This window comes from Dama dama, chromosome 18 (genome assembly GCF_033118175.1).
Source record: "Dama dama isolate Ldn47 chromosome 18, ASM3311817v1, whole genome shotgun sequence".
NCBI classification, from domain to species: Eukaryota; Metazoa; Chordata; class Mammalia; order Artiodactyla; family Cervidae; genus Dama; species Dama dama.
Window position 1 is genome coordinate 89,040,306 of NC_083698.1, and position 19,135 is coordinate 89,059,440.

General features: G+C 38.5%; 1 protein-coding gene across 6 annotated transcripts in view; it reads left to right on the top strand.

The window, feature by feature from the left end:
* Nucleotides 1-19,135, top strand: part of NRF1 (nuclear respiratory factor 1) — a 118,037-nt gene that overhangs the window by 61,131 nt on the left and 37,771 nt on the right. For all 6 annotated transcript variants that reach the window (XM_061165776.1, XM_061165775.1, XM_061165780.1 and 3 more), the window contains 3 exons: nucleotides 4,820-4,960; nucleotides 16,818-16,976; nucleotides 18,637-18,834. In XM_061165776.1, the coding sequence (XP_061021759.1) occupies nucleotides 4,820-4,960; nucleotides 16,818-16,976; nucleotides 18,637-18,834 (498 nt within the window). The remainder of the gene's footprint in view (nucleotides 1-4,819; nucleotides 4,961-16,817; nucleotides 16,977-18,636; nucleotides 18,835-19,135) is intronic.

The following is a 19,135-nucleotide window of genomic DNA, read 5'->3' on the forward strand; positions in this document are numbered from 1 at the left end:
CTAAAAACTTTGCTTTGGTGAAAACTGTGTTTAAGCTTTGATTTTGTGAATGATTTCTCACACTTATTTTTCCTTTATGTGGCTCAGTGTCCTCATGTGTGAAATAAAGATAATAGCAACCTCACTGGGGAGAAATAGAAATTAAAGTTTATTATCTTTCTCCTATATGTAGTCTTTATGAAGAACTGGCATGAAAGGAATTGAAATGAGCTTTATAGAAATAGGCCTAGGAATCACAGTCACAGAAGCAAGATGTAGCTCAGGGGTTGTCACAGCTTCCTTGAAAACATCCTTCTACCTTCATTTAATTCCACCTTCCCAGTAGATTAGTGGACTCTGGAGTTGGTCATGATTTCTTGTTCTAAGTCATTCACTTATTTAGGTAAGTTTTTTAAAGGTGGCTTCAGGTTACTTGAAATGTGGAAGCATATTTAAAAAGTAATAAAGTAAGGGACTTCCCTGACGGTCCAGTGGTTAAGAATCTGAGCTCCCAATGCAGAAGGCGTGGGTTAGATCCTTGGCTGGGGAACTAAGATCCCATATGCCACATGACACAGGCAATAATAATAATATAAAAAAGTAATAAAGTAAAACCCTGTTGCTTGTTTATTAAGTTATACAACAAATGGCTAAGACTGTTAGATATAAAGTATGAGGTAAGAATTCCATCCAGGTCTTTTGAGGTTTCAGGGTTCAAAACAAAGGATCCAAGGGGGTTGGGGGAAAAATCTGGACTGAGGCAGGAGAGGAAAGAGGCTGACATTGGGCCTGGAGAGAGAAGAGGACGAAGCCAGCAGATTCAACAGCCTGGGGCTGGCTCTGTGCCAGGTGTGTTTCAGGATCCCTGATCTGAAGGCAGTCCTGTGCTTGGGCATCTCTTGGTTGTCTTTGTCAGATGACAGTGTGTTTTTAATCACAGAGGAGCTCATAGGTAAAAAATACTTTTAAAAATCTTTTTGGAGACCTTCCTGAAGACTTTTCTTTTATCCAGGAAAGCAAGTATACAGAAGGATTTTGATATTTTATCTGGGGTTATTTTTGCAGCCTCACTAAAGGCTCATTGACCTTATGGTTGTAGCAACCAATTCCTAAATCATCAACAAGCTCATTCTGTGCCCAGAACTCTAAAGTCTCCTATAAATACCCTAAACACTTTGTTGCTGGTAATTATGAGAATGTTTGTTAATGTATTATCTGTACATGTCTGAATATGTGAAACGTTTCATAATGTATGTGGAAAAAATAAACGGTCTGGTTCCTGGGCTCGGTGATGTCATAACACTAGTTGTGTGCGACATAGAACAACATAAGTGACACGATTATTTGAGTCTGTTGGCATTTAAAAGAGTAAAAGAAATAGGGCAAGAACACTTGGGAAGTTTTCTCAGAGAAAGTGGGAATTGAGTTGGGTCTTGAATAATGTATAGTATTTGAATTAGAAACAAAGACCCAGAGATAGGAAGTGTGTTAGTTGCTCAGTCGTGTCCAACTCTTTGTGACCCCGTGTACTGAAACATGCCAGGCTCCTCTGTCCGTGGGAATTCTCCAGGCAAGAATACTTCCTTCTCCACAGAGATAGAAAAGAACTTGCTGTGTGCAAAAGTTAGTGAGGAGGCTGGCCGGCTAAAGAGGAAGGATGGTGAGCAAAGTTACCTAGTAGGACGCTGGCTTTTATACATGGGAAACTCAAGAGGGTGCTTATTCACATAATCTACAGGGCTGAGCATGCACAGCTGTAGTTGGGTGGCCTTGGCCAAGAGTATTGGGAAAGCAAGGAATGATCAGAATGGTTGAAATGCAATCCTGTAAGAAGTGGGGCACTGTAGGACTATTTTTGAGAAAAAAGAGAAACGATCAGAAGTGACTGAACTTATAGGCTTTGGAGCTACTTAAAAATTAATTTGACTTTCTGCTATATTCCTATATGGTTTGGGAATGTTACTTAAGCCTGAGTTTTCTTATCTGCAAAATGGATATAATGATAGTTTCTTTATAAAACTTTGTGACAATTAACTGAATAATATTTGCAGTGCTTGACACATAGCGAGTATTCAATAAATGGAATTTGATTATGTCAATCTTTCAGAAATTTTAAATGGCAGCAGTATAGAGAATGAATTGGAGGAGGAGAGTGTGGTAGGCAGACCAACTGAATTTGTTTTTAAGTGGTTTTTAATTTGAATTGTGAAACCAGTTAGTTGGCAGTGACATGTTGGTATGAAATGACAAAGGCTTTACCTGTGGATTTTGGAATAGAAAGTGGAAGTTTCTGAAACAAACCTATATTTCATCATATCTGTGATACCATGAGTTATAGGATGCACCATTATTTATGTGCCACAAAGAAAGAAAAAACACTGATAAACTTTGACACAGTGCTTATATCACTTAGAATTTTTGTTTTATACTTATTGAAAGAGCTTTTTCAGGCTTACTTAGAGACAGCTTTTGATCATACTGCTTTTGTAAATATGTAAAAAGGAAAATGTAAGTGAAACAAATTTCCTATTTCTGAAATTGTTTTTTAGCTATTCCTAAAACTTTGTCACATTCAGAGTCCAATTCCGAATTACTTCCTGTTTTAGAGTCATCATTGTCTGCATGGTTGCATGTAATATATTGTCTTCCCTACCATCAGGAGCATGGGTAATGCTGCATTTCTGTAAAAAGAGCTCTGCTATTGTCTCTGAGACTTTTTCTCAGCTGTGACAAGTTTGATGCTGGTGCTTTTTGGTCTTACCAGAAAGATCACTGGGGAAGTTATCAGACAACAGCCAAGGTTCACATTCCTTTCTGAAATGGTGCTAAGTGGTTTGCTGATTGAAAAGGCCTGGGGGTTGTAGTTGTGCCTCTAGGGATAACAACCATGTTCACATATGTGCAGGCCATGACTGCTATGCCCCATGCCACTTTGTCTATAGCAATTTTAAGAAGTATCCGAGTTTCAGAGGAGTGGTAAATGGTGGGGGGTGGGGAAGGGATTATCTCAGGATTTATAAATTAGGTAGAATTGAAATGCTAGCTTTATAACTCTGGGTAAGTTAGTTAACTTTACTAAGCAAACTTAGAAATACTGTGGTCACAACCTGAAGTTGTAAATTACTCTTAAGGATGTTCTCCCAGAATTTTTTTTTTTTTAAATCAAGATATAATGGATAAGTTTAGCAAAATGCCTGGATCTGAATTTCTGGAATTCTACTGACCCATAAAATGGCTGAAATTGTTTAAACTAGCTATTAATGTAATAATAGTAATAAGCTAATGATTTTTTTTCTTTGAATGCCAGATGCTTCTGCATAATGGAAGTTTTTTATACTATTTTCATTTACTCTTACTATGGGCATGTATACTGATATAATGGTTTAACCTGATACATAAAGTTCAAAGACTATAACCTATGCTTACTCAGTTTTTCTGTAGGTTGGTAGTGTAAAAACTCTACTTATGATGTAGAAACCTAGAAATCAGAAAATATATATCCTTAAAGATGTCATGGCAACACAGTAAATACATTGGCAATAATTTTTGAAACTTTCTCTTTAGAAACCAGGATAAAACTGAATTTCTAGAGTAATAATGATTTTATAACTTTGTACTATTTTTTTCTTTCATCACCTTTATTGTTGATCTGTTGGAAGTTTCTATAAATGTTGTACATCATAGCCAATAATTTTTACTTTTCCATATGTTTGAGGTGGAGTATGGGGATTTTTCTCTTCTAATCTTTATAATGAGATATTTATAAGGAAGTATATGGTGACTGAGAGTTCAGTCCAGGACTATAACATTGTTATAACTTCTGGGTAAACCTCATATTCTCTTACCTTTTTTTCTATGATGATGGCCTGAGCCCTGAAAGCAAGTTAATTTTCTATCCCATCTTGTTACATTTTTATAACTCCATGGCTTCCCTTATTATCCCTAAAGTATCCTCATCCCCCCTGGTGTATTTCTTGTAACTAAGTGAACCCATTATTGGTAGTGGTAGAATCTAGTGTATTCTCTGCATTCTATAGAATAATGTGTACATGTGCAACTTGCTGCTGTTAAGTTCTGTTTTTTGAGAGACTTTTACTGATAGTGGAAGGAATGGAGTCAGAGCAACAGGTTCTGGTTCAGACATGGCCTTGTCAGAGTTACAGAGGCCTCATGGGTTTAAAGTTCATCTCTATCACCAGGGAGTCCCTGACGGAAAGGAAGAGTACTTGACAGTGGTGCTGTCTCTGGCCCCCGGGCCTTGCTGATAGTGGCGCCTGTGACACCCAGTATACACTTCTTGTTTTTTTTTCTCTGATGCCTTTTAGTTCAGCCTCTTGTACAGTTGATCTCCTGTTGGTAGTCTAGGTTTTTAGGAAAAGAGCAGCATAGGAAAGATTCAAAGAGGGTGCTTAGAGTTTTAGAGACATAAATCCTCAGTGATCTTGGAAATGATTTTGGTAATTAACTGCCGCAGCTAGGTTTTATCAGATGGCCTGGGAAATGCAGAATGTGAATACCATTCCTGTTAGATCTGGAACAGGTAATGGGGCCAGCATTTACTGAGGAAATGTGATTTTAACTGAGGAGCTGTGTTTCTAGAAAACTCTTTCCTCTGGCTTCTTTCTCCCATTGTTACCTGTAATTTCATCATCTTTCCATTTAATTCTGTACGATTTGATGTCTTTGGGGCCAGCGGGTATTTTTACTAGTTGTAGACATGTTTGTTCTTAGGGCTCTGCAGTGGCTGAGGGAGTCCAGCCCTGCCCACTCTCTGGTTGCTTGGCACCAACCCTCCCTGGTTGTTGGGCATCTTGTTTACTTCTGCCCTAATTCCCTGCAGGTGCGTAAGTACAAGAGCATGATCCTGGAAGACCTGGAGTCCGCCCTGGCAGAGCACGCCCCTGCGCCACAGGAGGTTAATTCAGAGCTGCCGCCTCTCACTATCGATGGAATTCCAGTCTCTGTGGACAAAATGACCCAGGTAAGGGGCGGGGAGTGAGGAGGAGAGACAGGTGGCACAGGTTTGGGCGGGCCTCACATCACTTTTTTTAGTTTTGTCCTCAGTGATCCACCATCAGAGTAAGATGCAGGCTGGAGTCTGATAGTGAAACAGTAGCAGTCTTGGAAAAGAAAATGTAGGCCAGAAGAATGCCCCCAGCAGAGGGCATGGATATGGTCTTCTCCTGTTGGCAGTTTTTTCCTTTCAGTTGGGCCCTTGGGTTAAAGAAACTTTTAACTGGAATTGGTTTGGACAGGAGACTGTCAGAACTTTGATGAATCACAATCAGATGGGGCAAGAGACCTGTAGTCTCTTTTGAGCTGAACTGTTCCTCTTTCCATATAAATTCTGAATTCCACCACACTGGGAGAGTGGTACCACAGGGGCCTCCCCTCTCCAGGAAATAAGAATGGAAAACTCCAGACGGACTCCCTCCTGGGTCTTTGCTTCCCTGCTCTCCCTTTGAGAGGAAAAGTCAAAATGTGCTAATCACGGTAAATCAACATAACCTCAGGGGTTTTGCTGAGGTGGCTCCTTTTGTTTTTTTAGCTCTAAAAGTGATAGCTTGATCCAGATCAAATGCCTTTTTTTATAACATATCTTCCTACCGTTTTTCTTTATTAATACTTATAGCTTTAAATCCAGTGTGAGTTTTCTTTTCTTATCTTTGTTTTTTTGTTTGTTTGTTTGTTTGGCCGTGGCACATGGCATGCAGGATCTTAGTTCCCTGACCAGGTATTGAACCTGCATCCGCTGCAGCGAAAGCACAGACTCTTAATCACTGGACTGCCAGGAAAGTCCCTTCTTTATCATGTTCAGACTTCAGCAGCATTTATCATACTCCTTCCTTCTCAGAACTTCTTCTCTCAGTTTCTGTACCCCACACTCTCCTGAATATCCTCCTGCCATTCTGCATGCTCCTTCTCAGCTCTTCTGCTGGCTCCTCTTCCTCTTCTCACTTGACCAGTATTGGTGTGTCCCAGGGCTCTAGCTGTAGTTTTTCTCCAAGTAATCTCATCCTGTCCGATGGGCTTTATATCCCATCTGTATGCAGTCTATACCCCAGCTTATATCACTAGTAGATTTCCAGTACCAGACAGGCCCAAAACAGAACTTTGATTGCCTCCACTCCCCGCTCCAAATCTGTTCCTCCCCTAGTACCCTCACTCACATCAGCTAACAGCTGCATAGTCCCTCTGGTTGCTCAAGTCCCCGCATAGGAGTAATCCTTGGTTTCCCTGTTTTGCCCTCACTACCCAACAACCACATTTAGTTCTTCAGCAAGTCATGTCATTTCACCTCTGAACATATTCTGAATCTGACCATTCATCTTGGTCCCCTTCACCACCCTTGCCCAAACCTTTAGCTTCTCTTGCATGGACTCTTTCCATTGATCAGTTCTGTTGATCTTTCTGTTGCAGTCCATGTGCTACAGAGCCACCAGAGATTGTTTAAAAAACTTAAATCAGGTAATATCACTCTTGTGTCAGCCCTTTAATGGCTTTCTACTATTCCTCGAATCAAATTCAGACACTCCAAGGCTTCTGAGGCCCTATATAACCAGGCCTCTGCCTCATTTCTCATTCTCCCCCTTGGTCACTGTGTTCTGGCCATGCTCGCCCTCCTTCTTTCTGTCAAACATGCCAAACTCTTTCTTTCACTTTTGCTATTTCACCTGCCTGAAACATTGTTCTCCCAGACTGTTGCGTGACTGACCTTACCTTATTCAAAGTCTAGCTCAGATATCACCTCCTGAGACAAGCCTTTCTTGATTATCCCATCTAATGAAGCTTTCTTTTCACCACCAAGTCACAGACTAATACAGCCCCATTTTACTGTCTTTACAAGACTTCACTACCTGAAATTATCTTATTTGTTAAATTTATACTTGTGTGTGGTCTGTTTCTTCAGCTAGAATTGAGAGCAGGGGCTTAGTTTCTTTCCATTCCTCACCACGGTCCAGTATAGCTGCCTGGCGTCAGATAATACCTGTATTCTAAATATGGTTGACCCTGTGTATCTGTGATTTCTGCCTCTGTGGATTCAACTGGGAAAAAAATTGCAGAAAGTTCCAAAAAGCAAAATTTGAATTTGCAGCACTGGCCCAGTTTCCATAGCATGTACGTTGTATTAGGTATTGCAGGTAATACAGAGAGATTCAAAGTGTACAGCGGGATGTGTGTAGGTTGTGTGCAGATCCTGTGCCAGTTTACGTAAGGGACTGGAGCATCCTCTAGTTTTGGCTGTCTGTGGTGGGCTTCTGCAGCCAATGCCCCGAAGATGCCAAGGGACTGCTATAGTAATAGTATCTGTTCAGTAGATGACCTGAAGGTCAGAACAGAAATGAGTCCAGTGTCACGGGTAACTGGATCGTGAGGCTCCCGAGGAGTCATTCATGCAGTGCAGCCATTGATGCTGCAGCTCAAGGGGTGGTGCCTTTTTTTTCCCCCTAAGTTTTAACCGGTTTAAACTAGCAACTTGGTCTGAAGTAATGCAGTATTTTATAAATATAAAGCTAAACTGTAATCTTTTGATTGTTGGATTCGTAGATCTTTCTGTGGACACTTGAAGCATCTCTAGATAATGGTTCAAAAAGGAAAACATTACCCAAACTTTTTTTCCTGTCACTTCATACCTTCTATTATTAGTAATACGTTGGGCTATTCTGACTGGTTAAGGAAAACATAAGGTGAATTTTATCTCATTAATGTAAAGAATCTACTCTATCTCAGATATAAAGTACATCTAAAGCTGACTAAACTTCTGATTAAGAGGCTTACTTAATCAGAAGTGAGGAGTAATCATTAAGAAGAAGGAATGTACCATGTTTAAGAAACTCTTCTTCTGCCATGGGAGTGTTTTGCTTCTTTGTCACATTTGGTATGTTCAGTTGAAATAATCTGAGGTTTTTATTATATTAAATCATGGCTACTGATAATTATGAAAGTTTGCTGATGATCATAGAAGTCAGAGCAAATAGTTTAATTATCATGTTGGGGGTAAAACATTTGAAACTGTTTTTTCATTTTTGTGAAATATGCACTCAGTATAACTTGGTGCAGTGGTGCATCCAAGGAAAGCTGGTACCAAGTCATGAATCAGTCTCAGAGGTGCTTTGTTGGAAGCAATATCTTCTTTATGGTTGTACATTCCCTCCTTACCCTTCTCACCACAGATGACGAGTGAAAAATAACACGTGCAAACAAAACAGATGGTGAGGAGGAATGAGCAGAATGATGAAAAACCCAGCTCCCAGCTGAATGGGAATTTCTGAGTATTCCAATCCTGGGGGTGGCCCCCCACATTTTTTTTTTTTTAAGTTATATTTAATTTGGTTTCCTCAAATAATTTCTTAATGTGAGACAGATACCTTCCTTTTAAAAAAATTTTAACCTATTGATCCTAAAACTATTAAGGGTAGTAAAAGCAGAGTTTAATTTCAAACCAAACCTAGATAGGCAAGGTGATGGGAATATAAAGTATCAGCAATAGAATGTACATTGGTAAAATTTTTCCAGAAGACAAGTTGGCAAAATTTTCAATGTGCATGTCATGCCCTCCAAGTAACCAAAGATATATGCTCATGCCATTGTTTACAAAAGGAAAAGCTGAGAATAATGTGACTGAATAAATTATAGTAGTGGTGTTTACCTGGAAAGAAGAGCAGCTTAGCCCAGAAGAGACTAGAAGTGAATATGCAGTAAAATATTAGATATTAGAAATGATGATTATCTCTCTATCATCGTAGAATAATACTGTGGTATATTAAATTAAAAACTGATTATAAAATAGCCTTTCTTATATACTGTATAATTTTGAGGAGTTTAGGGCTTTATTTCTGTTTGTTTGTTTCTACTAGAGGGGCTAGATTTTTCCATTCAGGGAATACAGAATTGAGTTAGTTGATCTCATTTGTTTAAAACATGCGCACAAAACTTGCCTGTGCGCACGCGTGTGTCTGTGTGTGTGTGTGTGTGTGTGTGTGAGAGAGAAATTTTAAAGGGGTATACACCAATATTAGCAGTGATTATCACTGTGTGGTGGCATTATGGGTGATTTTCATTCTTTGTCTAAAGCGTGAATTACTTTTATAACCATAGAAGCAAGTTTGATGATGTTCCTGCTTTGTTTTGTCCAACAATTTTTTTTTTTTTTTTTAAGTGTTCTGGTGAAGATGTCAATTGTTTTTTGTTTTTGTTTTTTAAATTCTCCCCTGTAGCTACTGTGTGTTGGAAGGCACAATACTAATTCTTTACAGGAGTATCTCATTTAATCCTTGCTGTCCAGTGTGAGAGTGTGTGTATGTATGTATATAATTTCTATTTTATAATCAGGGAAGAAGAGCTCAGATATGATATGTAACCATAAAGGACAAAGTGGATACCAGTTTTGGATACCAAATTAAGTTTAAGTGTATACCAATTCTAGGGACCATGATTTCCTTGAAGTGATAAAATTCCAGATTTGTAAAAGTGTGCTAGGATAGAGATGGACTTGGGTTAACCAGACAGCTTGACTAATCATCTTCTCTGCACTGAATGCTGTGGAGATGACTACTTTACAAATATAATTCCACATACAACCTAAAATGAGTTCTGAATCATCCAAGGAGAATAAATTGCATTCAATATTGTTTCAATGTTATATGTTCCTTTATTTTGATTCTTTAAAAATTAGAAAATTAGCATGGTTAATTAGAGTCAGAAGATCTAGTCTTTAAGTCCCAGGTCTACTGCACAGTAGCCCTGGTTCCTAGTTTCATCTAATGAAAGTGAGAAAACATATGCCCTCCTTCCTTATGGAGCTGGAGGTAGAAAAAATGAGATGTTATATTGAAAAGTACTTTGAAAACTAAGGAATCACACAAAGTATTACTACTAATTAGAAATGCTAGATATATATGTTACCTATATTGAATAACCTGAACATAACATTTCTCACTCATTTTTCACTTAGAGAAACTTAGGGAACCTAGAATTTTTATTTTGCTCAGCAGTGAAGTACAACAGTACAGTTCACAGGGTATTAAAGAATTGAGGCATAAAGAGAGAGCAACGTAGGGATTGAAGCAAGCTAGTGACAAACAAGTAGAACTTAGACTGGAGTCCATACTGCCAGTGCTTGCTTCTCCCTCTCTGTCTCTCCCCCGACTCCTGTCACTCTGTCTCTTTTTTTGTGTAAAACTATATTGTGATCATCACTCAGATTGAGCGTTTCAGGTAATTTTGCACTGAACAGTTACTGTTACAAAACAAATTTCTTGATTTTCTCTGACAACCATCAAAATTGCCTTCTACAACAGATTGAAATTAAAATACTAATAACATAGTATCTTAAATTCTGTGTGAACTGAATGCCCTGATTCTTTTAGGAATCAGCTTACTAGTTTTGGTTTTTGTTGTGTTTTGCTTGCTTTTGGTAAAAGTATAATTCTTTATGAATAAATATATTGTTTACCTGAAAAGCTTCTATTTTTACTGTTATAAATATATCTTGATTCTGATATTTTTGTGTTTATCCGGCAAAAACCACACAGCTCTATAGTATTTTTAGTGAAAAAATGAAGACGTGAATTTCTAGTCTCCTTTAAGAACAGTGGCTAGACTTTATCCCATTTCTGTCTGCCTCTTTGCATAAGAATTGAAGGAGGTGGAGAAAAGGCTTAGGAGAAGAAATCATTAATTTAATATAGATTCTGCAGCCTCGTTTACAATGAAATAATTAAATCATCTTTTTCAGAGATTTTGAAAGACAATTTGGCGAAATTTTCTAGGATACTTCAGACCAGAGACCAGAGGATGGTCTAATTGTACTTTTCAAGCTTCAGTGTACAAAGAAATCACCTGAGAGTCTTGTTTGTTTAAATGTAGATTATGAATCAGGACTGGAGTGGGATCTGAGATCTGCCTTCTACCTTCTAGGTGATGCCAGTGCTGCTGGCTCTCAGACTGTAGTTTGAGTTTAAGGACTTAAATCATTTCTTGTAGAGTCTTTAAGTAATAATTATGATTTTGCTGGTGGAAAATCAGTTATGTTCTTTACCACATTTGAGTTCTATAGGAGTCTTCTTGTTCTTGGGAGGTTGTTAATCTTTTTGTAATTTGTGTTAGAAAATATCCAGGCAAAGAATTACAGAATAAATACCTCTGGAAAGAACAGTCTGGTATTATTGGTTAAAATCCACTCCTTTTCACCTCTCCCTTTCCTCTTCTCCCTTGAACTTACTGCCCTCCTCTTACTCTCACTGGGGCAGTCTTTGTTGCTTTAATATCCCCTTGGAGTAATGATGCAACAGGATAGTAATTCTTCACCAGTTTTCAGGGGAACCTTCAGAAACATTCAGCACAGTGTGATTACTTCTTTGAAAGAAATTATTCACAGGGATTAATAGGTTTTACTTAGAAAACATTCATCAGTTATCAAGTTAGGTTTTTTTGAGTATTGTTTTGCTTTGTTTTAAAAAAGCATATATCTTCCCTTTTCTCCTCAAAGGCTAGGAAATTATGCTAAGTGAAATATGCCAAACACGAAGGACAAATATTGTTTGATTGCACTTACATGAGGGATCTAGAATGGGCAAATACATAAAGACGGAAAGTAGAATAGAGGTTACTAGGGATTGAGGGAAGAGAAATGGGGAATTATTGTTTATGGATAGAGAGTTTGTGTTTGATGGGGAATGGGTTCTGGAAATAGCAGTGATGATTGTACAACATTGCAAATGTACTTAGTGCCACCGAACTATATATTTTAAAATGATAAATCTCATGTATATTTTACTACAATTAAAAAACTTTTTAAATAAGAAGAGGTGGATAAAAAATAATCAGTTCAGTGGTCCTCAAACTTGGCTGCACAGTAGAACCACCAGAGGAACTTAAAATCCTAGTGCCCAGGTCATTCTCTAGACCAATTAGACCAGAATATCTGGGGATGAGATTTAGGCTTCTGCAGTGTTTAAACTCCCCAGGCAGTTCCTTGTGCAGTCAACTTTGAGAAACATTGTTATGGATCACAGGTCCTAACTGCTTCTCCTACTGTCATGTCAGAATCTGTGTGCAGAGTAGGCTTTTCTTACTGTCTGAAATGATCGAAAAGTATTGATGTGTCTGATGCCATTCCACATTTTGTAAATGTTAGGTAGGCAGGATGCGATCAAGAGAAAAGAAAAATAGCAAAAACATTGGCTGTGTTCTTAAATAGAGCACAGCCTGTTTTGAATAGAGTAAAATAATACAGGTTTTATTCAGGAATACTAAGGGAAGGGAACATGCATTTATATTCTATATTCAGGACAGAACTAGATTAGAGAAGAAGAATTGTGTACTATATGGCAAAGAATATCTAGAACAGATGACTATTTCTTTCAAATTAGTGAAAAGATAATTAGAAAAATAAAGTCTTATGAATTGTAAAGAAAAATAATCAGTACACATATAAGTCTCAGCCTCACTAGTAATGATAATTAAAATAAACCCTTTCTCCCACATCCAATGAGCCAGAATAAGAAAGAATAATTAGAAAATGTGAAGGCAGCTCAGGAGGCTACATGTGAAGCCCCCGTGCACCCCACGCCCTCAAGGCAGCTGGCAGGCAAGAGCCAGGACCTGTCCCGGCCCAGTGGCTGTGGACAGTGCACAGGTGCTGGAGCTATGCTCTTCTTCCCTTTTGGAAGTAAAACAAAGGAAAAATGTGAAAAGTGAATGGAGGTTTTGAAATAATGGGTTTTGTTCTGCACCTTTGGTGTGAATAAGATTCACAAAATCTTCTGGTTTTGCAGTATTTATGAAAATGTTAAATGCATATACCCTTTAACCAGCAATTCTTTTCTACTAGAGAAATACTCACAGGTGTGCTTAAAGAAGCATGTCCAGGTGCTGTAAACAACCTAAATGTTTATCAATAGAAGAATGGTTAAATAAATTGGAAAAATCTGTACTGTGGATACTAGGCAACTACTTTTTTTGAAAATGAGATTATTCTCGTACCACCATGAGCAGATCTCTATGGCAAAATGTTGAATAGAAAAAGTGAATTATACTAAAATATGTAAATATATGTGTTTTCTTTCATCACATAAAACTGCCTTTCCAACATGTGAAGTGAAGTTGCTCAGTCGTGCCCGACTCTTTGTGACCCATGGACTATAGCCTACCAGGCTCCTCAGTCCTTGGAATTTTCCAGGCAAGAGTACTGGAGTGAGTTGCCATTTCCTTCTCCAGGGGATCTTCCCAACCCAGGGATCGAACCTGGATCTCCCACACTGCAGGTAGACACTTTACCGTCTGAGCCACCAGGGAAGCCCCATTCCAGCATATATGTGTGCAAATGCATAGAATTTGACCTGTAAGAAAGGATGTTCATCAAATTAATGTCTCTGGACAGGTAACTAGATAGGGAAGGGTGGATCAAGAAGAGGGCTTTGACCTTATCTGTGTTATTTAGATTTTTGTACAGAAGAGCAGAGTTAGGATAAGGTAGCAGAAACTGACCAGTCTTAAGACTCCTTCAAAGAGAAGGTAGAATTTTAAGAATGTTTTGATTAATGGGAGGGAGACAAGGTAATGGATTGATGGTGTATGGGGACAGAGGCAGAAGTGTTGGCTTGAGAGAGGAATGTCTTCATTGGCTGTCCCTTGAATTCTGTGATTTTATCTTTCCTTCCAAACTTGTTCTTCCTGTGTTTCCAATGAAGTGTGTTTTATGGGAAAATGAGATTAAGAGAAACCAGTGTTTCTGCTGGCCCTTCTGGGGAATGTGGGGACATAGGATTGGTGTTTCTATTTAGGAAAGCCACTTTCATTACCTCTATGGACAGAGGTCAGGGGTACAAATAATTCCCAATAATGAGCAAAAAAATCATTTTGCTTTTATTTTCTAATGCCCTTTAAATATCCATCAGAGTATGATAGGGACTGTCAACTGGAAGTTCATAATTTTAAATTAAAATAATGAAGCCACAGTCTGAAAGTTCTTCGGTTTTCCTTCTCTGCTCCGTTGCTGTTTTCCTATGGGATGTAGAAAACATCATCTTTTAATGTGGCTTGATTTTAGCTGTTATCTCTAAGTCTGTTGCATATTCTCCAGCCTCTTCAGTAGATATTGGATTGGCAAACATTTTATTTTGAAAGGCCTTTTCTTGGTAACTGAACCTAAGTGGACATCTGAAGCCTCAAAATTCCTCATCTCGGGTACATGCAGAGCAAAGAGAGAGGGAATAAGAAGAGTATTTGGGAATATATAAGGGTAATGTATTGTTGGCCCACAATGAAGTGGCTGGATTTACAAGTGGAAAATGTATAGCATAAGAAGAAGTATTGTTTCATTTTGGCCAAATTAAAACTTTAAAAGTTAGAAAAATCTTCTTTTTAAAAACTATCTATGGTTTCCATATAATCTTTATTTTTGATTGCCACTGGCACAAATTTAACATATTTTTTCTTTGCTGAATGTGCCCTGGAAGGAGTGGTGTTTTCTACTCTGCTGATTTGAGGTGGGCTTACTTACCAAACTGGACACTTGAAGCCCGTCTTGAGCCCTAAATCGGAATGAGAGGCCAGGAAAGCTTGTTGCGGCCCAATTAAAGGGCAGCCGGAGAGGATAAGCTTTACCTTTGCTCATCCTGTTGATTGTCTCCCCTGCGGATTAAAGACAAACCTTCCTTAACAAGCACATTGAGTAGCTTGGGTTTCCAAAACTCTCCAGGACCAGTAATTAATCCAACTGGTAATGAGAGCACAGTGTTGAATTCTGGAAAGAAATAATTTAACTCTTTCTATACTAGATAGCTCATGTCCCTTTATTAATATACCTTTGTGAGCAGTCATTATTTGGAACAGTATAAAAATAGTGTGGTGGAAAATTGCCTTTATCATGTTATCTCTGTGCACTTAAAAGCAAAAATTGTCCTTCATCCCTAAACTGTACATACTTGAAAAGTTAACTTTTTTGGTAAAAAGTGCTTTTTGCCTTTTATTTTTATATAGAAGCAAATTTTGTACAGTTGATAGTACTTTAAAAAGTTAAGATCTGACCCTATATTGAAATTTGTTAATTTCACTCTGGGTCCATTTTTTTTAACTTATTGGGGTTTTTTTTGTCTGTGGAAGTCTCCTTTCCTTTGTGCTGCTTCTGTTTCTGCTGCCTCTCTCATTAGCCTCTACTATGTCTTCTTCCTAGGGCTTTGAAATATTTCCCATCTAGAAATTCTAGCAAATAAAACATCTTTTCAGACTTTTAAGAAAACTTTCGTTTTTTTGTTAATTTAGAGATCTTTAGCCTTGTTGTTTCATTATCTCCTCATTCTATGGATATATAGAACTCTCCTTTTGGAGACTGTTAATGGAGTTAAAAGAAAGGGGAGATGTAAAAATCTGTGATATGAGTTTACTTTGTTTATGCGTCTGAGAAAGCTATTGTTTCTTCATATGAAGAAATGTAAATATTGTGAGGATTGAACCTTTTCCTTCTCTATATAACTGAGGCTAGAAAAAGACACACTCCCAGGAAGCTAGGATAAAGGGAAAAATGACTTTGAGATGCACTTTCTTAAAATAACTGAAGAAGTGACCTCATGAGCCAGCTGATAGCCTGGGTTTGCAAATGGATACATTTCTATTAGCCTGCTGCTTGATGCCACAGAGCCAAATATATAACAGAGTGTATTATATCATATCCTGCAGGCAGGAGACTGTCTGGGAGACGAGGGGTGCTTAGAAAGAGAGGTGAAATAGCAGGCTTGGGACACGAATTAGCAGTGTAAATACTGTCAACCAAAACTTTTTATTAGGTGAACATTACTGACTTGGGTTGTGATTCCATATTATCTGCTAATTTATATCATCTTTCAATTAAATAATATTTAAATGAGAAAGCTTGATATTTAAGTAGGTTCTTCAGTACAAGGGTTGCTCTACTCATTCTCTCATTAATACTTAAGTATTCCCATTTCTGATTTTTTTCTCTCTCTATAAGCTGCAAGTCCACGTCCTTGGGTCTGACTCATGCTAAAATTGTTCTCATTTTGGTCATAAGAGGCAATGTAAGTGTGTCCTTAGATGGAAGATGTTGCTTATGTCTGGAGTACTGTAGACCATCAGGTTCAAAGGAAAGCAGTAGGTCTGAGGGGGAAGACTATAACTTGATAAACTTATTCTCTTGCCAAAAATCATTGTTTGCAATTATGTCAAACTCAGACATTGGACTACCTTACTAAAAACTTTTTAGAAGAGTTTTAGAGTTATTTTCCCTTTTTATTAAGTAAATCCCATTTACTTTCATATATTTTCATATAGTCAGTCATGTTGCTGAATTCTCTTATTGTTTATGGTGGTTTTTCATTTTATTCTCTAGGGATTTCCAGATACACAATCATACTATTTACAAATAATAGTGATTTTTATTTGTTTCTCACTTCTTATTTCTTTCATCTTATTGTTCTGATTACTATCTCCAGAACAACACATTTTTTTTTTTTCTGAAAACATGTTGACTTTGTTTGACACCTTATATGCATAGATGTTCTAGAAGGGAGATGAGCTATAGCATCAATAGAACCTTAGGGAGTGGAAGTCAAACACAGGGCTAGGTATTATTGATCTTATAGGAACAAGTGTATGACATGCAGCTTAAGGTGCACTTTATCAGTGTACATATAATTCTCCATCACCCATGGAGCTCTAGTAACCTATGGGAAGCAGTCAGTTCTAACATCACATTTTGGAACTCTCTGGGACCCTCCAGGAAGGCTCTTTATTTATAATCTTAGAATTTGTTGGGAGACACAAACACATCCCAGATGTCTTTCATGACTGCTGATGACTGTGCTCTTGTTTTCCAGGCCCAGCTTCGGGCATTTATCCCAGAGATGCTGAAGTACTCTACAGGTCGGGGGAAACCAGGCTGGGGCAAAGAAAGCTGCAAGCCCATCTGGTGGCCTGAAGATATCCCATGGGCAAACGTTCGGAGTGACGTCCGCACAGAAGAGCAGAAGCAGAGGGTGAGGCCTCTCCAGCCCGAGTTTCCTGCTGCTTTTTTATTCTGAACCAAACAGCTCGTTTTTGTTGTTCTGCTTCTTAGGCTATAAAAAGTCTAAAATTGTGTGTAGTAGTCAAACCCATCCTCGAAAAGAAGTTTGATATCCACTAATTCCCATTTATCAGCCCATCACCATAAAGACTTGGGATAGGTCTGTGAATTTATATTTCTCTCTGCAGTTGCCTTTTGGACTGTTGTAATTTTATAAGGTGCTTGGAAAACTAAAGAAACTTGAAGTAAAAGTATTAATCACTTTGCATATTAAGTTGCTTCAGTAGTGTCCAACTCTTTGTGACCTTATGGATGGAGCCTTCCAGGCTCCTCTGTCCATGGGTTTCTCCAGGCAAGAATACTGGAGTGGGTTGCCATGCCCTCCTCCAGGGGATCTCCCTGACCCAGGGATCGAACCCATGTCTCTTAAGGCTCCTGCTTTGACAGGCAGCTTCTTTGCCACTAGTGCCACCTGGAAAGCCCCATTAATCACTTTGAAGACTCAGAAATGTCCTCATTTCTGGTTAGCAAGAATCACTGTTGAAAATATATAGAGAGAGATGTGAAACTAGTCAAGTCTGCTGATAATGAAGCATTTTAAAAAACAAGAAAGGCTAAACCAGATATCCTCCCTTACTTGTTCTGCATATTTGTTTTTTGGTTAGCTTTTAAAATTTACTAAGAATCTTAAATAAAATTCTTGACAAAAGAGTAACCTTCTTTTATGAGAGGTTTACGAGTTGACCTCAGGTTCAGTTCAGTTCAGTTGCTCAGTCGTGTCCAACTCTTTGCAACCCCATGAATTGCAGCGCGCCAGGCCTCCCTGTCCATCACCAACTCCTGGAGTTTACTCAAACTCATGTCCATCGATTCGGTGATGCCATCCAGCCATCTCATCCTCTGTCGTCCCCTTCTGCTCCTGCCCCCGATCCTTCCCAGCATCAGGGTCTTTTCCAATGAGTCAACTCTTTGCATGAGGTAGCCAAAGTATTGGAGTTTCAGCTTCAGTGTCAGTCCTTCCAATGAACACCCAGGACTGATCTCCTTTAGGATGGACTGGTTGGATCTCCTTGCAGTCCAAGGGACTCTCAAGAGCCTTCTCCAACACCAGAGTTCAAAAGCATCAATTTTTTCGGCGCTTAGCTTTCTTCACAGTCCAACTCTCACATCCATACATGACCACTGGAAAAACCATAGCCTTGACTAGACAGACCTTTGTTGGCAAAGTAATGTCTCTGCTTTTTAATATCCTATCTAGGTTGGTCATAACTTTGTTCCAAGGAGTAAGCGTCTTTTAATTTCATGGCTGCAGTCACCATCTGCAGTGATTTTGGAGCCCAAAAAAATAAAGTCTGACACTGTTTCCCCATTCCCTCAGGTTAGAGTAGGGTATAAAACCCAAAAGCTAATCCAGACCTTGATCAGGCAGGAAACCAGTGTGAAATCTCTGGTACTTGGTGCTGAATTTCCTCGTGTTCACATGGACCTGTGAGAAGTAATCCTGAAGAGAGTTACTCCATCCCAGTTTGATTTGATTTGTTTGGTAACTAACCAGCTGCTTATTCCCCAGTGGAACTAAATAACCAGCATTCCTTGTGACTTTATATGCTTTTCTGGTCTTTTGATGACAGGTTTCATGGACCCAAGCACTACGGACCATAGTTAAAAACTGTTATAAACAGCATGGGCGGGAGGACCTTTTGTATGCTTTTGAAGATCAACAAACACAAACACAGGCCACAACCACACACAGTATAGCCCACCTGGTACCATCACAGACCGTAGTCCAGACTTTTAGTAACCCTGATGGCACTGTCTCGCTTATCCAGGTGAGGAAACCTTATGGTGAGTAAATCAGATTGTGGTTTCTGAAGCAGATCAGACTAGAGAATTTTATTCACATAAATTCGTATATGAACTTTATACAGCTCCCTAAGATCTTCCCTACCTGAACTTGATTTTTTAAATAATATTTTAAATTACTTGTATTTTGCTAAATACAGAGCTATAGATAGCTTTTCTGTTTATTTCCAAATCAAAGCTCTGTTAAAAGAAAAAAAAGGTTTTAATTTTTTGTTATTTTACTCTATTAATGGCCAGGAAGCAGTCCTTCTGACTTACCTCTTCTGA